The sequence below is a fragment of the Pomacea canaliculata genome, linkage group LG9 (assembly GCF_003073045.1).
Source record: "Pomacea canaliculata isolate SZHN2017 linkage group LG9, ASM307304v1, whole genome shotgun sequence".
Lineage (NCBI taxonomy): Eukaryota > Metazoa > Mollusca > Gastropoda > Architaenioglossa > Ampullariidae > Pomacea > Pomacea canaliculata.
The window spans coordinates 17,896,957-17,914,631 of NC_037598.1; the positions used below are offsets into that span (position 1 = coordinate 17,896,957).

The 17,675-nt window shown below is 39.3% G+C and overlaps 1 protein-coding gene across 3 annotated transcripts; it reads left to right on the top strand.

Annotated features, from left to right (window-relative positions):
- Positions 1-705: 705 nt before the first annotated feature.
- On the top strand, positions 706-17,517 carry LOC112572617. 3 transcript variants are annotated; one of them, XM_025252378.1, is made up of 6 exons: positions 706-1,198; positions 4,132-4,198; positions 5,592-5,693; positions 5,996-6,110; positions 14,442-14,639; positions 16,135-17,517. In XM_025252378.1, the coding sequence occupies exons 1-6, from the start codon at positions 1,116-1,118 to the stop codon at positions 17,313-17,315; spliced, it is 1,746 nt and encodes a 581-aa protein (XP_025108163.1). In that variant the 5' UTR covers positions 706-1,115; the 3' UTR covers positions 17,316-17,517. The 3 variants fall into 3 exon arrangements, with proteins under 3 accessions (XP_025108163.1, XP_025108162.1, XP_025108164.1); XM_025252377.1 differs by having other exon boundaries at positions 710-1,198; positions 16,132-17,517; XM_025252379.1 differs by lacking the exon at positions 706-1,198 and adding an exon at positions 2,107-2,436 and having other exon boundaries at positions 16,132-17,517.
- The last annotated feature ends 158 nt before the right edge of the window (positions 17,518-17,675 follow it).

Here is a 17,675-nt window from a genome sequence, read left to right on the forward strand (position 1 = left end):
CAATGTTAGCATCAAGATTTTCGGACGCACTGCTCATGGTCTACACTAATTGAATAACTGTTAATGTTATACTTATTAGACCACGGAATTAACTGTCATGAATAATTTAAGCTGCAGCACTATAGTTACATTGATTTTATTAAAGAATTTCAAAGATAAAGAAGCGACGTAAAAAATAAAAGTAAATAAGGAAGATATTCGTTTACATCATTTAGGCATTCAAAAGCTGTCACTTGCATTATGAAGATAAATTGCTGGAGTTTACTTGTATGCTTAATGACGTACAATATGGCATTTCTCAGATGAACCAGTGACAGCAAGGAGTTTAAATGGTCGTCATTTTTAATTGTATTGCAAGGACGAGAGAGGGGCCGGGTTATATGACTGTTGTTTCAGCTATATCACGACAATATTGTAAACATTCCTATTTCATTAAAAAAAAAAATTGTAGTTTTTCTTATGTTGAATTATCGTCATTAGTTCACAGTCATCATGCGCATGTCAATCGATCAGCGTAACTCGGTCATTTCATGTTACTGTCAAATCACTCAGTGCAAATAATCGTAGCGTCACACTATTACAGCCTTATAGAGTCCTTTATTTTGCAACATTCTTTCATGTCTATCTTTTAAAAACCAATCGTACTATATGCCATGTCGTCTGCTTGCTGCACAAAATTCCGGTGACGGTGTGGTTATCACATGACTCGATCCTTCGTCGTGAAAACAATGTAATTTTTATAATAGTTTCATAACGTGGAAATTAAAACTTCCTAGGCAAATTGAATTTAATTTGCAACGTCAACTTTTTCAGAGATGGCACCTAAGGAGGTAGCGATGAGGATGCTTAGTGCAAGCCGTTATTGCTTTCTTGGCCTGAGCAGGGACCGTACATTCTAAATTTAGCGCGACACATGCTTCGTGTCGCGTGACTTTCTAGCAAGCCACTGTAAACACACGTGACGTCAGAAATACGGCGAGGCACGTGAGGCCCAAACATGAGAATATTCACTGTTTTACGCACACTTTATGGATTTCTGCAACTTTTAGCGGGCTTTAGTACATATATTATGTCACTTTTTAGTTTCATTTCGTGGGCTTACTACATAACTTCAGATGGACGCCGATGATTCTTCGCTTACGGAAGAAATTACTACCGGTGAATTGGCAAGATTTGGCTCGGACGATTCGTCAAATCCGTAAGTTCTTTTGATATTTACCCCTTTAAATAACAGTAAATTATGCATCATATTGATGTTTTCAATGCTTTTAGTTTTGCTGAAAGTGCAGTCATTTCCCATCTGTTGTATGCAGCTCAATGTACATTTGTAGCTGGATTACGAGTTTATGCATTTAATTCGTGGCAAAAATGCATGTTTTTGACTACTTGTTAGTACATAAAAAAAGTAGTACAGTTTTATGATTCTTAGAGTGGTGACTTACCCAACTTGACATAGCACAGGCAGATGACGGTTCCATCGTCAGCATATTTTCAGACACACAGATGATGTGGGAACGAGAGAAATGATTAAAAGTATGCAGTTGGTTGTAAAGATCTTAAACGCTTATTTGAAACGATATTGAAGCTAGTTACCTTGCCATTTTGTAGAACCAGTAACAGAATAAACTGATAATAGTCGGAGATTTGCTTTGTATTGATAAAAACTGATCTATAACAATTAACAATAAGTATCAGCCTCTAGTTTAGCGCTCCATCATGGAATTAAAGCAGCATTCCAGGACATCGTCTTTATCTCAAAGTTAGAGATACCTATGTTTCATGTGGGAATGCTAGTTTATGTAATTTTATTAGGTGATGCATGAAGATATGATGAATGTAAGTGTTTGTACCCATGTATATACATGATTGCTTATCAGTACTCGTATCTTTGTGTATAAATAGTCATATGGTAACTGTTGGTTTGATATATAGTAACTACTGGCTTGATATATATAAACTTGTACAGATACATGAATTTAGGGTGACTAATGGTTTGATGCATACCTATATTTATACTATGTGTATACATTCGTGAGTGAAAGTCTGATGGTGAGCATGCTATATATATATATTGTCTGTTATCATGTTGTAACTCAATATAAAATTGGACAAGAAGCCTAAATCATTAAAGAATATTGTATCGTATCTCTCTCACACACACATTTGTGTAAATAGCAAACTCTTCTGCATATGTAGACTAGGTATCTCTGCATGTGAGAGTAGTGTCCCATTTTCTCTTTTTTTTTCCTGCATCAAACAGTTTCCTCCTTCACACCACTTCCCCCTCAGCTTCTCACCATCAACTGTCTGCCTCCTTTATCTTGCCATAAGGGTTTCTTTGTGCAGTTTGCTGATGAGGTCAAACAGCCCATGCTTTATCTTCTCTGCCTTCTAGCAATCTATGATGATTTGATCTGTGGACAAGAAGTATTTCCAGTTGTGTATTATCCTGCTTTTATCACAGATTGTTACTGACTTTATTGATCTGAACTATGAGCTGTATGACCGGAACTTATACATATCTTAATATGTGCAAAGATGCTACACTAATGCATTTGACCTCTTTGACTATGGTTGAATTGATGGATTTGATGCTTTTGCAAAAATGCAGTAGATATCTATGTTTCCTTATATTATTTTTTGCAGGAACTATAGTAGTGTTTTGACAATTCATAGAGCACCAGACTGAAACAATGCATGAAAGCATTCAGATTTACAACTCACGGAGGGTGACAAATTGTTGAATTTCTTGAAAGCATGATATCAGTTGATTTGCACTGCTTGCCTTCCTTTGGCTTGTGACCTCACTGTGGTTTTTCAGAGAGACATTTTTACAGGTAACCCTCTGAGCAGCAAAACCCCAAAAAAAAGACTTCTGCCTATTAGATTCATTTTGTGACAGGGCTTGTGGTGTGGATCAGAATAATTGTTGACTTTGATTACAGTTTTATAAATAAGTTGTCCCCACGGGGAGCAACTTCTTATTATATCTGTTTCATCCCATGTGGCATTCTATAGAACTTCTATAGCATTCTCAATCACCTCTATTTATAACATATATATTTTGTGTGCCTGTTTCTATGTATGCACTCAACGGTTAGCACCTGTCACCAATACAGTAAAGGTTGGCTGCCCAGAGTTCATTTCTCGTCTCGGGCCCGCTGTTCTTTCTCTGCACGTGGCATCTGTTTACATGGCTGGCTGCTTGCCGTAATATAGCCTTAGTTGCTGACACTGCGTAAAACACCAATTCCCCCCCCCTCCCCCCTTTCTATGTATGCATGTTTATGAAAGTGCATTTGAAGCCTGCCTAAAAGGTGTGTTCGCACTTTGGATCCAGCTGATTCTGGAGAAAGGTGCTATATAACTGTGATCATTATTGTTATTGATATTATACCTTACTCTTCTCTTCCCCATCTTTGACATTGCTTTTTTCATTTTTCACTGTTGTGGCCCGGACTTCTCCTAGACGGGGGTTGGTGTGGCCCAAAACAGTCAGCTGGTCATGTATTACCCTATAGCTTTTATTTTTGGTGTTTTAGGACATTTGTTTGATAGGGCTCAGGCTATTCATTTTGCTTGAGTTTGAGGAGGGATGATGAATATTTTTTATCTGTTTAGCTAGTAGAAAAATGTTGCTTATCTCAGTCAAGTTGAAACATGATCCCAGTATGGCACACACTGTTTGCTATCATGTTATAGTGGGGTTTGCAATCAGTTAACTTTTGTTCTCATTTTTTTAAAAATACTTGAAAACAATCATTGGAGGGAAGAAACTGGTACATTCAAAGTTGAGTCAATTCCCATTGTGGCCATTTGTCTTTATTTCTTGGCTGTCAGTGTCTGAGTACTAAGTACTACTATATAATAAACATGTTCTCATTGTTTAGTTATGGTCTCAGAATACATCTTTTTAAGAAGTATCTTGCTCGCTACTCAATTCTTTTTCCATGCATTTTGTTTTTATCATGCTGTTATTTGTTTGCTGACACTCATCCTTCTTCTATGGTTGACTGTACAGGTACATAGCTTTCTTCAGAAATAGTTGTATGAGCTTCATTGTGCCTGTAATTATTCAGTCTAATTTATATGTAGCAATAAAACTGTTATTTCATCCATGATCACTTTCAGGTTGCTAAAGTTCATGACAACTCCTGATGAATACGAACAGGCATTGAGGCGACAAAAGACACCCAGGGTTTGTCTTAAATTTTTTTAAAATCCTTTTTTCAATTTTTCTGATTTTTTCAGAATAGTCCTTCCTTAATTTCAGCTGTGGTGCAGTAAAGCAGTGGAACTTCCTTTTTTTAATATCAACCATTTACCCCCAATTGAGCCTTTTAAATGTGTGTTAAAAATATATGAGCCATGTTTTCTATAAGCATTGCCCATCTTTCCATTCCTTCATGTACTACATATTGACCTAGGTTTTGTGTCAAGCACTGTGTGCATGCACCTGTATAAGTATGATTCTGCTCTATAAATTCCACATTTATTATTATTTACTTAATTGGCCATGTGCACATGATATTGATAATGTGAGTAGGGGTGTTAGTACAAGTTCTTTCAACAGCACTGATTTCCATCATTCTTTCTCCTAGCTCATGAAAAAAATATATATTACTTGGTACAATGCAACCAAAAGTTTATTGTTTTCAAAGAGAAGCAGCATTAGAATAGTTTAGTTTAGTCCTCGTTACTCCTCAAGGAGCATAAGGCTGCAACAAGTATTATAGTAATCAAGAACAAAATGTATGTTCTACAAGAATCATTTTTGTTTTCTGGTGCCATATGCCACAGAGAGGACTGATTGATTGATTGATCACACAGACTGAACAAGTGTCACTATAGGCATTTATTGAACCTGTAAAGCTAGCACAATGAGAGGCTGTACAATCTCATTTTTGCACCAAGTGCAGGCAGGAGCTGGTTATGAACTAGTCATCATAGTGTCTCATCATCTGGGGCTTTCTAGACCGAGGCCAATGTTTAGTGCTGCATACCATCTGAAATTGTTTCAACAGTTACTGAATGACAAAATGGCTAGCCCTCAAGCCATCAGGACATATTTCTGCCAGATATGCTGTCTTAGCGCCATTCTATAGATGTTCGCAATTCGCTAGGGTCAGCCTTCTTCTTGGGAACCTTTGTTTTAGCTGTTTTTCACCCCTCTATCACCTGTAAATACCCCTTCCAGCTAAACAACAGTTAAAGTGTTTACACTGTCAATGACTTCATTGACTTTCACATGCATAATACTTTGTGTGGTGGAAGGTTTGGTTCACCAGTTGCATTTTTCAATTTACTTTCCATCATTTTCATGTGTTTTTAAAGCATTGTGAAACATTGTCAGACAAACACTGCAAGAGCAAAACAAACAAGTTTGGGTTATTCAGTTACAGTTTACAATCACATTTCCTATTCGTTTCACAGTGGTTTACATTCTACTGGCTTTAATCTATATTCTGTACCCCAAAACTACCACTTGGCCATTAACTTTTTGTGCTTAATATTTAACAAGATTGTCTTTATTTAAGCAGAAAATTATGTGCAGGTCTGCTTATTAATTTGCTTATTTACCTGATGAATAGGATCCAATGTCTCACCGAATCATTGAAAAGCGGCGAAGAGACCGCATGAATAATTGCTTGGCAGATTTGAGTCGTCTTATTCCAACATCATACTTAAAGCAGGTATTTCAAGTGTTCTTTTATTGTATAAATAGCTGTACAATAAAAAGGTATGTCTTGTACATGATAATTGTTCATTGAATGTAAGGGGTGGTCTCTCATCATCATTCTGCAGAGCATATAACTCATAATTATTTAGATAATAATGTAAACTGATCAAAAGCATAGAGCAGCAAAAAGTTGCCCCTTGGGTTTCATTCAAACACTTCCTCATTTTCTCACAACTTTTGATTTTCAGCCTAACATTGTTATTGATCAGGTGTAGTATGTAAAAATATTGAAAATATCGACACTTGATTTTTCAGGGACAAGGACGTATTGAAAAGACAGAGATAATTGAGATGGCTATTAAGCATATTAAAATTCTTCAGTCCCAAGTTGACAGTAAAGCAGATTGCAAATCTTCAAAGAGACCTGGAGGTAGGTAAAGTTAAGGAAAATTATTACTTATATTCTCAGAAAGTTTTCTTTGAAAAAAAACCCTGATAACTGTTAGTTTTTGCTATTGCAAATACACCTTCTAAAATGAAACTGAAATTCAACATCAAAATGTTATTTTTCTTAGGTGTTTTTCAGGATGCATGAGTGTGAGAAGGTACTATGCACATTCTTGAGAGACTACATCTTTCTTTCTCCAGTACTGTTGAAAAGCATACCATTTGGATTGCAAACATCAAATTACCTTAGAAACAAAAATTTTACATATCTTGCCATTAAATTCTTTTCATTGTCTGTGGTCCCAGGTGACAAGTTCACACAAGGTTTTCTAAGAACCAAAATGGATATGCTTCTCTATAAAGACCCATAAGTTTTCAATTTTTGATTTCAACTTTTGATTAGCTACTTAAAATGCTATGTATCCTTCATCAAGAATCTGGGATTCATTGTCACTGCAGACATGACTCTTGCTAAGCAAGTTACAGCTGTCTGTCAGTCTGCCTGCTATGAGCTACGCAAAATCAGCGCCATCCGTCACATTCTGTCTATGTGCGCTACCAACACTCTTATCTGTGCGTTTATTTTATTCAGACTTGATTACATCTACTCCTTGCTTGCTGTCCCTGAATACCTTCTTAACAAACTCCAGAAAGTACATAACTCTGCTGCACGCCTGGTGCTTAGAGCTAGGAAAGGGGACCACGCCACTCCTCTCCTTCGCTTTTTAATCTGGCTTCCTATCCATTGTCGCATCCAGTACAAACTGTCCATGCTGTGTTTTAATTTCTTTGCTGGCACCTGCCCTAATTATTTCTGTGAACTGCTCTTCCCTTATATCCCAGCTAGACTTGTCTGATGATCATCTCCTTGCTCTTCCTGTCACCGAAACAACAACATATGGCCACAAGATTTTTAGTTATTGTGCAGCAAAACAATAGAACTCTCTCCCTTTCCATATCTGCTACCTACCCACTATTGAATCCTTTGAACATGCACTGAAAACGCACCTCTTCCGTAAACATTACTCCTAACTTTCCCATAATGCTAATCCTTTTTCACATCCTTCCTTTTGCAATATCATGTTACTCTCTTACAAAATTTGCATTTATTATTATGTGGTCACCATTACTGCCATTTTTGCATCATCTGGGGCGGAAAGCAGTGGACACAGACACCTGTAACTCAAGAAAATACCAAAGTGGTGGAATGGACTTTGGTGGTGAAGGTAAACATCAAAACAGGCCACATATGAACAGTTGCTGGGAGAATCGATAACAAAACAGTGTCAGTGCTAAGGGACACTGGTTGCAACAGAATCATTGTCAAAAACAACTTTTTACCATGAGGACAGTACATTTATCAAGTTTCAAGTCTGCCTTGTTGCCACAGGCACATCCAGCAGGTTCCAGATGCAGAGTTCGAGGTGTCAGTCCCATACTTCAATGGTCAAGAGGCTGCAGTGTGCATGGACAATCTGCCTTACAACTTTATCATTAGTAACATCCCAGGTGCAAGAGGTGAGAGACATTGATGATCCTTATCCACAAGATACAAGAGTCAGTTGTGGCGCCAAGACCATCGAGAAGCTTGGTTGAAAGGGGGGTGTCAGGCAATAACCATTTAGTAAAGATGTGAAAACACTAAAGTTTGATGTAGAAAGACAATTTGATGTGAGATGATGTCATCGGCAACTTAACACGCTAATCTGGAAGAGCATTCAGGAGAGGTGAAACCACAACACTATTGCATATTGAGGTATGGTTCAGTTGTCGCATTTAAATAAATGATGATGTTGATGATCGATGGTCTGTGTCAAGACTTTGCAGCAAGTATAAACTTTACATTACCTGATTTCATTTCTGAGACGCCATAACATTAATGTCAACAAATAACGAATAATGAAATAATGTTACCGAAAGTGCAGTTTGATAGATGTAGCTGATGTCATTTGACATAAAGCAATGTTAGAATTTAATTTGCATTTTTTGAGGAAAGAAAGTCCTGCAGAATTTATTCTTTAAGTGAAGAATGTTACGAATATTGAATTTTGTAGTCATGGTAGGGGTGTGCCCTCCAATGACTGGTGGTGCTATAATGGAATTTGACCCTGCACCTGACCTGGCCGGTGTCTGCCGCACTGCTTTGACCTCATCTGTCTAGACCTTTCTGGTAGATAGGCATGCATTTGTGACTCAAGTAAACTTTGTTAACCAGAATGTTAAGTGCGAGAGAATACGTGTGACTGGTCGCTGCTAGATTTTTCAAGATTTTCTTTGTACACCGTAAATAAGCCCTGTTAATTCTTTGGTATCCACCATTGCTGAAAACTCCTCCTCTTCGCACTACTCTCCAGATTTCCAGCTCCTGAAGTCTGTTCAGGAATCTTCTGGCTGTGACTTTTCTTCCGATAACTCCGAAAAGTACAATCTGCCCTTTTCTCACTCTGAACTGCAGCCCCTTCAGAAGTGCAAGGACTCTGCACCTGGCCCAGACAACATTTCTTATCAGCTGTTGACTCATCTTCCACAGGTCTCTCTCATTCTCCTAGACATTTTTAACTTTATTTAGGTGTCCAGCTGTTTCACTCCCTTGTGAAGAGAGGCAGTCGTGGTCCCCATCCCAAAACCTGGCAAGGATCCCACTGATCCCAACTCTTACCGTCCTATTGCTCTTACTAGTTGTCTGTGCAAAACTCTTGAATGCATGGTGAATGCATGGCTCACCTGGCATCTCGAATCTCAAGGTCTCCTTTCCAACCTGTAGCGTGGCTTCAGAAAATGCTGCAGCACCCTGGATCATTTGGTCTGTTTTGAAACTTTTGTCAGGGATGCGTTCGTTGGCAAAGAACATGTTTTAGAGGTGTTTTTTGATTTGGAGAAGGCGTACGACACTTCCTGGAAGCAAGGTACTCTGTTAGACCTTCATGCCCTTGGCTTTCGGGGTTGTATACCATTCTTCATCAAGAGTTTTCTTTCGCATTGCCTTTTTCAAGTGAGAGTGGGGTCTATCCTGTCTGATCCTCAGGAGCAGGAAATGGGTGTCCCTCAGGGCAGCATTCTTTCTCCAACTCTTTTCAACATCAAAATAGATTCAATCTTGAAATCTGTCTGTCCAGGCTTAGAGGCCTTGTTATATGTAGATGACTTTGCTCTCTGCATCCGAGGTCGATCCCTACCATGCCTCGAACACTAGGTACAACTGTACTTAAACTCTGTACAAAGCTGGGTGACAGAAAATGGCTTCAAATTTTCTCCAACAAAGTCAGCATGCATCCACTTTTGTGAACTGAGAGGTATGTTTCCAAACCCATCTATTTCTGTCAATGGCACGGTACTCAAAGTGGTCCAGGAAGTAAAATTCCTTGGGGGGTCATCTTTAACCGTAAACTGTTTTTTCTGTCTCATACCAAATCTCTACGCCTTTCTTGTCAGGAAGCCTTGGACATTCTTAGAGTAGTTGGCCATGTCAGCTGGGGGGGCCAGTTGCATGGGCCTGCTTCGTCTGTATCGTGCCCTGGTCCACTCCAGGCTAGACTATGGATCCATCATCTATGGCTCTGCTCGAGAGTCCTACCTCAAAATTCTTGATTATATTCATCAATAAGGGCTCCGCATCTGTTTGGGTGCCTTCCGTACCATTCCTGTACAAATTTGTATGCAGAAGCTGGTGAGCCTTCACTTCCTCTCCGTTGTCTGAAACTCATGCTATCCTATGTCTGTCGTTTAAAAGCTCACCCTGGAAACCCTGCATGCCGTGCTGTTTTCGGACCTCAGCGTGCTGCCCTGTATGCCATTCGTACCAAGGAACAAAAACCAATATCAAATCGTGTAGCACCTCACCTACAAGCTGCTGGAGTAGATATTTGACAGGTAGAGCCTCTTTCTCTATTACCAGCTTCTCCTTGTACACTTCCTGTTCCAGAGATTTGTCTTGATCTTACAGCTTTTAAGAAAGGGGTCTCTAGTTACCTCATCTTTCAGCTAGGTTTTCATGAAGTCCTTTCTGACTATCCTGGATTCTGTTCCATCTTTACAAATGGTTCCAAAGTCCCAAGCTGTGGCAGCAGTCCGGTCCTGCCAGCTGCAACGGGCTGCTTCAGTATGACTGGCGGATGATTGTTCAATTTTCACTGAGGAACTTCACGCCATCTTGCTAGCCTTGCAGCATGTACACCGCTCTTCAGAGCACAACTTTTTGATTATTTCAGACTCTATTTGCCCTTCAAGCTCTTCTTTCTATTGATTATTGATTGAACATTTCCATTGTTATGGCCAAGTGTTTAGAGAGGGTTGTGGGAAGATTGTTAATCTCCACCGTGGCTGATCGCCTGGATCCTTTGCAGTTTGCCTACAAGCCAAGTAGGGGTGTGTCTGATGCAACTCTCACGCTTTTAAATGCTATCCTACAACACTTGGACACTTCTGGCACCTATGTTCGGGTCCTGTTCATGGATTTTCCCAGCGCCTTCAACACAGTCCGGCCACACCTTCTAGTAAAGCGCCTACTAGACCTGATGTAAACACCGGCCTAGTTCTATGGATCAGATCGTTCCTGAAGGATCGACCACAGAGGGTGGGGCTCAGAGTTCCACCGACAGGTACTGTAGGGTCCAGCAGCTTGTCTGAAGGAGTAAATCTGTCAGTGGATGGAATGATTCTGTCAGATGAGCAGATCCTCAACAAGGGATGTGTGCTTTCCCCCATCCTGTTCTCTGTATATACAAATGAGATTATTATTAACAGTGCTATTCTCAAACTTGTGAAATATGCAGATGACATGGCCCTTGTGGGCTGCGTGAAAGACGAGCAGTCCCTGTCACAGTACCTGGCTTGCATGGGGGAACTGGGGGAGTGGTTTGACCACAGCTTTCTGGAGCTGAATGTTGAAAAAATAGTGGAGATGGCCTTTGGAAGAGCATACAAAGGAAGAGATGGCACAACTCCTCTCTCCCCACTAATACAAATCAAGGGACAGCAGGTGCAGAGGGCTGCTGTGTTCAGGTACCTTGGTACAGTGATCAACGGGAAGCTTTAGTGATCACGTGAACCAAGTGTACAGACAGGCCCAGCAACGGCTGTACCTTCTGAGGAGACTCTGCAGCTTCGACGTCAGTTCTGGGATGATGGAGACTGTACAGGTCTCTTGTTGAGAGCATCCTCTCATTTAACATCGCTGCCTAGTATGGTCACCTCCTCGTCAAAGACAAGGCAAGGCTGGCCAGAGTCATCCACCAGGCAAATAAAATTATTGGTAAATCACAGCTGCCACTTTTTGACTTGTACCTTCATGCAGTCAGAAAGATGGCACATAACATCATTTCGGACCTAACGCACCCTCTCCATCCCAACTTCCAGCTGTTGCCCTCAGGCAGGCGCTATAAAGTGCCATGTGTATGGAAAGCTGCCTACCAGAGGTCCTTTGTGCCAGCAGCCATCACCACCCTAAATAAAGGCACAAGGACTCAGGAGGAATCAAACACAGTCTGAAGAGAAGAGGGTGCTGACATCCATTATCAGTCTTCACCTTGTTGAATGTGCACTCCCTTTCGAGCAAACAAGACGAGCTCTGCGCTCAATCTAAATAATTAATGAAATGCAGGGATTTCTGTCACAGGCCAATAGATGACATAGATGACAATTTGTAATGTTTGCCTGCAGGTGATGAACAGATAGTAATTATTATGTATGCATTAGATGTCTCTATGAGTATGTATGCCTGCCCTTGTGAGCAAAAGAAAAATTTCTGTCTTGGGTCTCCTTGACAGACAATAAAGTCTGATTTGATTTGATTATGACCACCCTCTTGTGGTCCATTTTCATACAATTCATGCAGCACTCATTCAGGGAAACAAGGACATTTTTTTATTTGGGCTTCTGGCCATGCTGGTATCTCAGGCAAAGTTCGAGCAGACCAGGCTGCATGTCAGTCCCCTGGCAAATTACAGTCACTTCTTTCATCAAACTGTAAACCTTTCTTCTCGGCCTACGTTCAGTCCATATAGCAACTCCACTGGGACACTCTGGGCCAAAATAAGTTATATGCCACTCTTCACCTTCTTTCTGACCACCTACATTCGTGCCATCCTGTGAGGCTGGAGGAGGTGGTCCTTTCTAGATTAAAGTTAGGACACACCTATGCCACGCAAGGACACATCTTACAAGGTTAACCACCACCCGTTTGTCCATGGTGTAGGGGAAATTTTAATGTGTTACATATTTTGATTGTTTGTCCTGAGCTCCAGACTATTGGCAGTTTTTTGCAGAGAATTCTTTTCTTTGTTCAGGTCTGTCCCATTGGCAGCAATCTTTACATTTTTAAAGAGGATAGGACTTTATCATCAAATTTGAGAAATTTTATGTCCTGATAGTTTTCTTTTGATTTTTGGTATGTTGGTGGTCTTTTTGGGCTTCATCACCCCTTTTTACGCTTTATCCACTCTTTTACGTTTTGTTTACTTATTGTGTTGACTTTTAAAAGAATGTTATGGTTATATCACTTGGGAAGTTTTGTTTGCTAAACTTTTAAAGTTACAATTACTTTTGATATAGCCCTAGTTGCTGGCACTGCACTAAACACAAACTTAACTGACAAAGGCAGCATGTATAAAGAGAAGTTATTGCCCAGCTATCAGTAGTTAAGTATTTGTCACCATGATTTACTTCCCATGAATAATGTAGCATATTTATTTACACATATAAAAAGAGAAAATGGACTTTCTCAGACCCATTTAGGGCCGTGCCTAGGGCCAGGCAGATGAGGCATCAACCTAGGGCCCTGCACTTTTGGGGGCCCAGTGCTTTTCATTAATATGTTAACTGGTCTCCAAATTAATCCCTATGCCTTGAGCCCCACATTGGCTAAGACTGAGCCTGACCCCATTTCACACTGAAGATGGTAGAGTATACAAAACTTTATGCATCATTGTGGGTCATATTTTACATGTTTCAGCTGTTCTTCCTAATGTTCATTTATATCAGATTTGTGACCACTGTATTGTATTTTCTGCATTTTTCAAGTACATGTATCAAAAGTTGAGTGGTATGTTTGTCTAAAACCACTTTTTGAAAATATTACATCTGATATCTTGTTGATTACAAATTAGAGAATATTCAGATTGTATGGAATTAGAAAAATTCTTATTTTATACTATTGTGTTTAGACTTGTATAGCTTACTGATCTCATGAAACAGATTGAAAAAAGTTTTGCTTTATAATTTTACCTTATTTTAGTTCTTATGTGAGTTTTTTTTAGTTTTGGTATTTTTAGAGATAATCCTTAATGCATGGATAATGTCTAGATTGAGTTAAGGGAATTGAAAAGATATAAAAAAAACAACCCCAGTAACTGTGCTGAAATGAAATGTGAAATATAGTTTTTCTACTTTTTAAGTGCTTGGTATTTTTCTTTTTCTTTGAACATTAGTGACTGCTCTTTGACATCATAACAGCATCAAAGGAACATGGAAAATTGGGAGATTTGGAAATATTTATATCAGTATATTAATCCTGAAAACTCAGTGCTGAATGAACAGGAGCCTTATACTTTACACATACAATATGTGATTACATTATTGCATTCCTTCTCCATGAGATATATACAGATCTTCCTATCATTATATGCCTGTATGTACTTGTAGACTCATCGTTTATCTTTGTTTCTTTACAAAATCACGGAACAGTAAAAAAATTGTTTTGTATAATTGTGAGTGTTTTCCCTGTCCATGCTATGTTTACAATCAGATCTTTTTGCTTGGGTAATTCTTATTTTGTAGTAGTGTAGTAGAGTTATAAAATCATTAAGAATGCCATCGCAAACCTCAAATTGAAGAGTCTAATGTTTATGTATTTGTGGTGCAGGTGGGTTTGGCACATGGAACTGAATACAATATTAGTCCAAAGTGTGTGTTTAGGGGATTGATAAATTTTCTTGGTTAAAAGCAAACAGAAAATATGCATTTGAATACTTATTATACAAATACCTTGCCAATAGATCTCTTTACCTGCAGTTCTGAAACTGTTTGTATCTATTTCTATAGCCAGAAGACTAATGAAAGACTAATAAAGATCAGTTTCTCAATCATTTCTAAAAGTAAACAAGTACCATCCATCTGCTCCCTCCTTGTGATTGATTGGTGCAGACTACTGCATTCTGTCTCTCCATCTGACATTAACCTGAATATGGCCAAGAAAGTGCAGCCACAGAAAAGTTCTGGGAATGTTGAGGCACCCTGAGTTTAGTTCCAAGTAAACATACTGCTTTTGGTATTATTGGATTTCTAACTCCCTTTTCCCATTAATTCTGACTTTTTTCAGCTGCTACTTCTGATGAAAGAGAAGGAAAAATATCAGAGCATTCTTGTTGCAAGAAGCAATTTTTCCTTGGATTTCAAGAGTGTCAAGATAAAGTGATGCAGTTTTTGATGGAAGGGGAGGCCATGTCTTCATCTGATCCATTGTGTCTGAGGATGATAAGCCACTTGAATACTGCTGGAAAACAGCTTGAGGTCTTATGTATGTACACAGACATGGACACACACGCATGCTTGCACATAAACACTGGCATGCACACATTACCTCTTTTTTTTTTAAGTCATCATCTTGCAATAAATTGGCACATGTATCAAATAATATAGCTGTGAGCATATTCTTTTAAATCTATTTTCATGTATAATTCTTTAAAATTTATTCTAATTTTCTTACATGTAAAGTGTTGAATATGATTTGCTTTCTTGTATTACATTTGCATTTAAGGGACTAGTCAAGTGCAAAATATTTACTAATGATTGGGTAAAAGTCCGTGCAAGATACTATCTACCGCAGTCTGAGTGAACACCCCTCTACCATTCTCCAGAAAATGCTTAGAACCATCACTATGCATGGTTTGTGATATCACAATATGATTACTATTTTTCTCTGGGTATCGCTGTCCACATCTCATATGCATACAGTAGGAGGAGGATATAGTATGCATGTGTGCGTGCATGCGTGGGGTCAGTAAAGGTGCTGCCGCACAGGGTTTGGCGAACACTGTTTTCTTGAAACAGTTTCTGAAACAGCCTCGTTTTCCTGTTTGCCGTGTGGCATACAGCACAAATCCTATGGGAAACTGTTTTTCCTCGTGTTTGCGGTTTTAGAACTTGCTCTATTTTGGAAAGCGGTTTATCAAAAAAACGCATCAGAGAAGATGAATCTTCGGATAGAGAGGATGAAGAGAGAGAGATTGCGTGAGAGAGAATGTTGAAGGGGCCTGGCCCCATTTTCTTGTGGTGGAGGGCATGGAGCGGCCCAGCCGCTCTCATCCCTCTCCCCTTTTGCAATAACAAAAGGGTTTAGAAACATCTCTTCACACTTTTCTGATGTCTGTCCCATCAGTCCCCTGGCACAGTCGCTGGTATCATCAGACTAACCCTATCTTCTCGGCTTATGTTCAGTCCCTATGGCAACGCCACTGGGACACTCTGGGTCAAAATAAATTATATGCCACTCTTCCCTCTTTCTGACCGCCTACCTTGTGCCATTCTGTGAGGCGGGAGGAGGTGGTCCTTGCTAGATTAAAGTTAGGACACACCTTTGCCACGCAAGGACACCTCTTATGAGGTGAACCACCACCAGTATGTCCATGGTGTACAAGTCAGCAAATGGAATTAAAAAATAAAACTTTTGACTTAATGTTCAATAATAGGCTGAATAAAGGTTTTCAAGTCTTCCTGAGATGCCAGAAGCAAAGAACATTAAGGACTGGGAGTGATATATCTAGAGATCATAAACGTTAGGGTGAAAGAACAGAAAGAGAAAAGAGCTGGCATTCTTAAAGAGCACTGCACTAGAAATTGATATTTGTGGCCATTTTCAAGCATTCAGGTATTTTCATTTTGCATTAGTTGTTGCCTCGTGAAATCCATTTTACTTTTACTTTAACTTAGACAGGTTTTGCAAGAGTTTGGCATGACAGTGTTTTTATTTATTTTTTTTTTAATGTTGAAAATGTTTCTTTATTTTTTAGCAGACAAAGAAGATCATACTGTGGAGGCTGAGGGACAGCTTAATGCATCATCTTATTATTCTAGCGCTGCACACAGTGCAATGACCATAGATCCTCTCTTGCCTTTGCCAGCAAATCCAGCAACAGCAGGAATAATAGCTCATGCTAACTCTGTACGGGACAAACATCTCCGCAATCTGCTTTCGTCACGAGGTCTTCAGCAGACTGAAGCAGACAAAGAGTTCACACCTCAGGCACAGAATGCTACTCCAGGAAGTAGCTTGTGTTGTGATGAAATGAAGATACTTGAAACAGCTCTCTCACCAGTTCCTGGTTTGACTAGGCCTTCCTCAGGTATTGATGAAATCTTTAGTGGAGGAGTCGTCAGCAGTGAAAACAGTCTAATTGGTGGGGTTAGTAGCGGATATGTGTCGGATGTCTCCTGTTTAGAGAAACATCAAAATGTTTTAGATCATTCAGGTGTTGCAGCTCATATATCTTGCAAAGAAAATGCGATAAATATCTACAAATTTAAACATAGCATCACAAAACGGTTTTCGCAAGAAGGGAAAGTAATTCCACAGCATACATATGATGGTTCATCAAGTACCAGCTCAAGAGAGTGTGAAGAAGAACACAGTGGAAATAAATCACTAAAGCATAGATATGCTAGGGGAAAATCCAGACATACATCAAGTTCAGATTCTGGACCATACCCATCATCCGACCACAGTTATGGCCATGAAAGAAGCAAATGCTTAAATGGCGATACTAGGACTTGTGTAGCAGAAAGCTCTGGTAAGTCTGATTTAGATGAAAAAAATGACAGATGTAAAACCAGATTTTGCAAAGAGTCCAACAGTTCTGTCACCTGCAATCTTATAGGCCGCAAGTTGGGACATTGCTCAAGATCTGCATTGCCTCTACCAGGTTTTGTTTTACATCCAAGTGGGACTCATTATATGCCCATGTCTGTCTGTTACAAAAATATTCCAGAAATTTTTGAAACTACAGAGACACTACAAGGACCACCAGTATTTCATCCAATAAGCATCCCTGTGCATTTCCGAGGACCGGTAATTTCATTGCCTGTAAATGTTTGCACTGACAATTGCTCTGAGGACAGAGTGGAGTGCTCAAACATTTCTTCATATACTGATGTTGAGCACAGTGAAGTCAAGGATATAAACTGTACAAGAAAGTGACCGTTCATGGAAAAAACAAAATTTTCAGACACTGAACACTTCATGTTGTACTTTTATTTTTTAAAGAAAGCTAAGTGATAAGGTAGATGAAGAAATAAACATCCATGTGCACACTATTTGATGTGAATTTCCAGGCCATTATGTTAAAAGAAAATGATTGATCACACAAAACACTTATCAATAAACTCGTTACAGACTGTAATTGGAATTAATCTGAAGGGCATATGTGTACATGGGTGTGTCTTTAGTCTCTCTGTCCATACTTTTGCCTATATGCTCAACAAAGAATTTTTCAATTGCATACAAATGTCTGCACCATGGTCTTCTGCTAAATTCGCCTGAAACCCATGTATATTACCT

Excerpts from the sequence above, each read along its gene's own strand:
- LOC112572617 (XM_025252377.1), top strand. The coding sequence starts at position 1,116 with ATGGACGCCGATGATTCTTCGCTTACGGAAGAAATTACTACCGGTGAA. Across the intron at positions 4,199-5,591 it reads GGCGACAAAAGACACCCAGG|GATCCAATGTCTCACCGAAT; the intron begins GTTTGTCTTAAA and ends CCTGATGAATAG. Across the intron at positions 5,694-5,995 it reads CAACATCATACTTAAAGCAG|GGACAAGGACGTATTGAAAA; the intron begins GTATTTCAAGTG and ends TTGATTTTTCAG.